Source organism: Etheostoma spectabile, chromosome 13 (genome assembly GCF_008692095.1).
Source record: "Etheostoma spectabile isolate EspeVRDwgs_2016 chromosome 13, UIUC_Espe_1.0, whole genome shotgun sequence".
Lineage (NCBI taxonomy): Eukaryota > Metazoa > Chordata > Actinopteri > Perciformes > Percidae > Etheostoma > Etheostoma spectabile.
In genome coordinates this window covers 23,167,875-23,174,075 of record NC_045745.1, presented here as the reverse complement: position 1 = coordinate 23,174,075, position 6,201 = coordinate 23,167,875, and the positions used below count along the sequence as shown (strand labels likewise).

The window sequence follows — 6,201 nt, the reverse complement described above, 5'->3', positions numbered from 1 at the left end:
ATATATATATATATATATATATATATATATATATATATACTATATGAATGAATTCAACATATTTTCTTTTACTCATCAAAAACTTGGTTTCAAGCTAATAAGTAGCGGTAGTAAAGAATATTTAACTTGCACTTTAGTGTTAACAGTATATTTTGTGAGACTAAATGAAGAGATTAGGAACAAAGCTAACTCAATTTGGCATCACAATATTGATTAGATAAAAACAAAGTTGATTTGTGGCCGGGTTGAATCAGCGGGTAGAGCAGGTGCACATGTATTTCAAGGTTTATGCTTCGACGCAAAGGTCCGGGGTTTAAATATGATTCCTGCGTGTCCTCCCCCTCTCTCTCCCCTTTCTCACCTAACTGTCCTGTCAAAAATGAAAGGTGAAAAAGCCCCAAAAATAATCTTTAAAAAACAAGGTTGATTTGATACACATTCTTTAACGATCGCATTGGGGTGATTATTCAACTTGTGCTCTGGTCTCAATCTGCTCCTCTTGCAGGAAGTCTCCTCAGCCAACTGGATCCCTCTTGGCTGCAATTAAGTACTACTAGCATGTATGATTTCTATGAAAGTATGAAGGCAGTCTAATGGCAAAGCACATCATAAGAAGTGGAATGACATATCTCTGCAAAAGTGAAGGATTGGTAGGATAAATTTCCTTTATTACACCAAGTGAAATTGCAGGAGTTCTTACTTCTTATGGAGGTACTGTTATGTCTACTTAAACAAACAAAAAGGTAGATATTTTTTTCTACAACCTTTGATAAAGTTGCTTTAAGTGTCAAAGCAATGCCTTGACCCAAACATGGGAAAAACTGAAATGTCAAATACATGGCATTGCTGTAAACAAAACCAGGAAAGAGAAACAGGGTTGACAAGGCAAGGAGCAGGGAGGTGTGTTGCATACAGAGGGAGAAAAGAGGTAAAAAGGGAGGCAAACAACAAAAGCTTGAACCTAACATGGCACTGGTACAAACCTTGATCCACCTTTTCGTGAGGCGACTCCCGCCCTCCACAATACCCTTTTGAAAATGTGAAGAGGGCAACATGAAGCACAGACAGTGTGGGGGAAAAAATAATCAGTTGTTTCAGCATTAATAGTCATGATTGGACACATTCAAACTAAAAAATAAATGTGTGGATGGATTATGGGAAACAAATTCTCTACGGCACCACTCTCTCTCTTTCATACACACACATGCCTTAATGGAATAAATCAGCAAGGTGGAAGCAGCATGAGAGTGGTGTAATTGGCTGTTTCAGGCTGCTGTGCTCACCCTGGCAGTGCCGTCCTCTTTGAGGCTGATGATGTCCAAATCAAAGTCTCTCCTCAGGCCATCTGTCTTATTAAGAACAATGTGCCCTGTCAGTCCATCCCACTGTGCCTAAAGAGAAGAGACGCAAAAGGAGAGAGAAGTGGAAGATAGTCTCAAATGGCATTGGAGTCCTTATTGGAGCTCTGCAGCAGACACCCAGGAGGGGAAGTGTGCGGAGCGAGGCAGGGAGAAGAAGTCAGTGTGGACGAGCTGGAAGACATCAGGTGAAGACTGGAAGATGTCTTCAGGTTGTTCTGTGGTACAATATTAAATATGCATGAAGGTTTATGCTCATGATATTGATAACAATACATGTAGGCCTACTTGCATATTCATACAGTAGGGGCATCATTTATAGTAGGGGCATTCAATTTACAGTGTAGTTCGTGTAGTTAATTTGAGTCAGTTTGCATGTTTGCACGCATGCATCTTGGACATATGAATTACTATTTTTTCCTCTGTGGACAGTCCATTTTCACATCTGTCAACATCTGTGCATACAGTATATTTTACAAGCTGTAGGGTTTTTACAACACACCTAATTTCAAGCACATGATTGCAAATACTGCACAAAGTGACTTAACACATAAATACTTGTATTTTGTTTACTTATTGTATGCTGCATATATTGGCTAATTTTTTATTTCTTATACGTTTACATATATGAATAAAAGACTGATTATTTTCTTCTTTTGCTACTTATTATATTCAGAGTGCAAGAGAGGTATATACTAAAAAACATGTTACACCATGACAATCCAAAGTCCAAGTGAGTATGAACTGAAATGTATGTATTGCAGTAAATCAGCTTTTCAGCAAAACCACATGAACTGAATCGGAGAATAGATTTTCTGCAGTTTATTCATATCGTTTAATATATAGGATTAACTTCTTTTTTTTGTTTTCTGTCACAAAATGATGTGCATTAAAATTGTATTGAGTTAATTTTGTCCAGAGAAACACACTTGACTATTGTGCTCTGATATAGCTAGAGGGGAGACATGCAGGTTATAGTGCCCAGGATTTAATTTCAGCCATTGAAATGAAAGCTGTGTCCCCATTCTGCACTCTCTTGTCAGAAATGTTTTTTAATTAAGTGCTGTGTGAGAAATTCTTCTGGTTCTCGAAATCAAAAAAGCTGTTATCTAGTGATGAATAGCTCACAAGGACAGATGCTTCAAAGGATGGGCAGTGGCGAAGAAAACGAAAACAAGCTGATGAGAAGCGAGAAATTAAGATGCAAAGAAAAAGAGAAGGAGAGAGAGAAAAAGGAGGATGGAGGGCATAAAGAGGAAACTATGAGTGAGAGGATTGAATGAGAATATTCCCTCTCCATGGCGGGAAACGGTCATCTGCTGGATTTAAGACTTAAGAGATCAAAACACTCATGCACCAAAGGCCTTATACAGTATCTGTCTGTAGGCATCCAGTCTGACAGTCAGGCCAAACCACATGCTTTCAACTTATAAGTACATAAATACCGTATTTTTATAGGTTGTGTGCTTTTAGAAGCAATGCATGTCCTGTCAGAAGGGACTTAAAAAGTAACATATCACAGGAGATGATCTGACATCCAGTTTTGCCGAGTTCCATGCTTGCAAGTAAGGCATTACGTGGGAAATCTGAAAGATCTTGTGCTCATGAAGCCCTTTTAAAAACATACTGAAACACATCATTACAAATGCATGTTGCTCAAGCTAAAAGCAACAGAGGTTTCTTAAGTCATGTTGCTGATGTAACAGGGTTTTTAGTTCTCTGTGATCCAAGGCCTTATCTGACACCGACCTCTTTGAAGAGGTTCATGAAGCGAGGTCCAAAGCGCCAAGGTTTGTGGCGGTGACACTGCAGGGAGCTGACGGTCATCTGAGTGGCCCGCTGTGAAGCAACGGCAACCATGAACACTGCATCATACATCAAGGCTGCGTCTGTCTGCGGAGGAGGCAGTCAGAGGAAGATGTTTTTTCCCACACTGCACTCAAAAGCCTATGTGTAGTACACAACTAACCATCACCTGTAACATTAAAGTAAGGAACCAAGAGAGCATGTCTTGAAGATAAAATGTACTCCAGGCAAATTGAGCCATTACAATATAGATACAATTATGAAATACAATACAACTGAGGAGTACAGCTTAAACATTTCTATCATGCTGAAATACTGCTCCCGAGTTAATTAAACTGCTCCCGGGTTAGTTAAAGAGTTACGGGTCAGCAGGTGTTTTGCAGTTTATTATATGCAAATTGCACACAGCATACATGTGTATCATTGGCTTTCAGCAAAGCAGGTGTTTGTATTGTTAGTGGTCTGTAATGTAAATTAACAGTACGGGGCTCACAGTCATGATTCCGTCCATCAGGCCACTCTCTTGTTTGGGACCCTGCAGCCTTTCCATGGCCCATTTGTCCATCGTGGAGGCTACCCACGGGTCATCTACGTTCAGCAGTCTGAAGCCTGTCATGTTTACCCCACTGTAGCGGTACGGCTCCAAGTCCAAGGCAAACAGATCCTGCAAGAGAAAAATGACCACATAGGCAATGAGCTTGGTTTTACGCTGTCTAGTATTGCCCATAAAATGACTTTGTTCGTATAGTTTTTTAACTCACCAAAGTTGTAAAGAAGAAATGGTAGTACTCAGTCATCATTCCCATTGATGAAAGCTGCAAAATGAGAAGAAGAAATAAAGTAACAAAAACAAAATGCCAGGCCACATTGCTTATTTCAAATATGATGAGTCCTCCAGTGCTATAGCTACAGTGTCACATCTTCAATAAAAAAATAATTTGGCAGGTCATTTCTCCTTTGCGGGGTGCATCAAATATGTTATATATTTGTATGTTTGGGTTTATTTGATTTTATGACATTCAAAATGGAGCGTATACATAAATAAGACAAAGAACAAAAAACATTCATGAATTTCACTTCAGCTTAGTTATATAAATGAAACAATGTGCTGCATAATAAAAAAAACTTAAATTAAAGTTTGGACCTTTGAAATCGTCAATATGGATACATAAAAAACATGAAAGAAGACATGTTACAGAAACAGATTTCTGACTGTTCTCCGTTTGAGTCCATCCGGCGTGTTGGAACTGATGCAAGGAGAGCCATAAATACATCTGTCAGCATGTCTATTAATTTCCTAAATCATCAGCTACCGCACTTCACTATCTGTGTTGAATTAGCTAAATAGGAACATATTCCATGTGATGGGAAGTGATTGTGGACCATTTCAGATTCTGACTTTTATAAGGGAAGTGCCATTTCATTATCATTCATAATTTATCATATCCTGTGATACCTATCATTGTAAGCCTCAGTAAACAAGGTAATAAGGTGTTGCTCCCAAAGGACTAAATGCGTTGTAAAATCTGTAGAACAAAATAACGTCAAGACACTTAGATCAATCCCTGTACAAACCTGCTTGAGTAGCTCTGAAGCCATGCGATAGGAGCAGTCAAAGAGTATAAAAAATTCCTTGTCTTTCTTCAGTTCCTTGAGCAGTGGGCGGGCATCTTGGTTACCTGGGGTCAGCTGGCGGATCTTGATCTTCAGATTGAACTTTGCCGGAGCCTTGATCAACTCCTGCATCCGCATCAGACCTACAAAAAATACCAAAGTAGGTCAGGGTCAAAGACACTTGACACAATGTCCTGCTTAACTTGTATCTTCTTCTACTTTTTTTTTTAAACCCATCAAAGGCAATAGCCTGTAGGCCTTCTCCGCATTCCTGTATCTTGGCTGTGTGTGTGAACAAAGTGTATAATTATGCAGGTGTGTGTCTGCGTGACATTTCAGGAAAATACATTTCTGATTGAAAATAAAAGGTAAGAAGGAAAATCTATAAACTATGACATTTTATCAGAGCCACTTTATATTTTCTATGTTCTGAGCAGGCACTCTATGTGGGACACCGCTGGATCTGAGGCCAACAGTGTTGTGGTTTGGCTCTCTGTGCGGCAGCTGTTTGATATGAGGCACTCGTGCCCTGTCACAGATTGGGTTCACTAGCCAGGACTAGGAAGGTGGCCACGGTTGACAGTAGAATTGCATTTTGCGAGCAATTATAACCTTGACATATGAATGTATTGTAAAGTCCAGAAAACACAAGCTAGCACTTTTGACCTCTTCTCCCAATCATAATTCTTAACTTCAAATACCACACAATGTTATAGTATATATGATATGCAGTAATGCGCTGGAACATACAATCATTAGCAATTATTGTATTTATGTATTATTATTATTATTATTATTATAGATATTCAGAAAAAGTGTTTTTTCCAAAAATCTTTTTGTCAAATTTATATCACCCCTCTATCCTGCAGATATTACTTTGCTTCTGCAAATTTTCTTCTATTTCCACATAAAAGGCAGAATAAATCAACCAATTTACCTTCCATCATGTCTCTTTCCGTGCATGGCAGAATCTAATGACTTTTTGAAGTATATCTGTGAATCAGTTTTGAAAGTGACGGCAATCAGCCCTACCCGTGCTGTCCTCATAGACCACCGTCAGCTTCCGCCATTTGAAGAAAGTGACCACGTCCAGGATGGCCCTGGCAATGGCCGTGTACTCTGGATATAGGTTGATGAAGAAAGTGTCTTTGTTGTCCACTGACGGGTGTTTCCAGCGGGTCTGAATGTGAGGGACTTCTAGAGCGTTGCAGATGGACTGAACAGCACTGACCGAGGAGCTGTGAGAAGGTCCAAACACCGCAACCACCCCGAGAGCTAGCTGGTCACATACTGGTGGATTAAAAACAACACATGTCAGATGGTTGTTGTTACAAGTCCATTGCAAACCATTGCAAACTGTGTGTCAATCACTGCTCAGGCACAGGCATTCATTCTCCCTGTTTGGGCTTTAGCAGAAAGGGGG

At 39.6% G+C, this 6,201-nt stretch overlaps 1 protein-coding gene across 5 annotated transcripts in view; it reads right to left on the bottom strand.

Annotated features, from left to right (window-relative positions):
- Nucleotides 1-6,201, bottom strand: part of grik1a (glutamate receptor, ionotropic, kainate 1a) — a 34,364-nt gene that overhangs the window by 19,690 nt on the left and 8,473 nt on the right. For 3 of the 5 annotated variants that reach the window (XR_004334572.1, XM_032532948.1, XM_032532947.1), the window contains exons 3-9: nt 5,811-6,068; nt 4,740-4,921; nt 3,926-3,979; nt 3,658-3,828; nt 3,108-3,251; nt 1,284-1,391; nt 984-1,028 (exon numbers count right to left, since the gene is read on the bottom strand). Coding sequence is in view for 4 of the 5 variants with exons in the window: in XM_032532948.1 (XP_032388839.1) it covers nt 984-1,028; nt 1,284-1,391; nt 3,108-3,251; nt 3,658-3,828; nt 3,926-3,979; nt 4,740-4,921; nt 5,811-6,068 (962 nt within the window). In the remaining variant the exon portion in view is untranslated. The remainder of the gene's footprint in view (nt 1-983; nt 1,029-1,283; nt 1,392-3,107; nt 3,252-3,657; nt 3,829-3,925; nt 3,980-4,739; nt 4,922-5,810; nt 6,069-6,201) is intronic. The other 2 variants (XM_032532950.1, XM_032532949.1) reach the window with 1 other exon arrangement.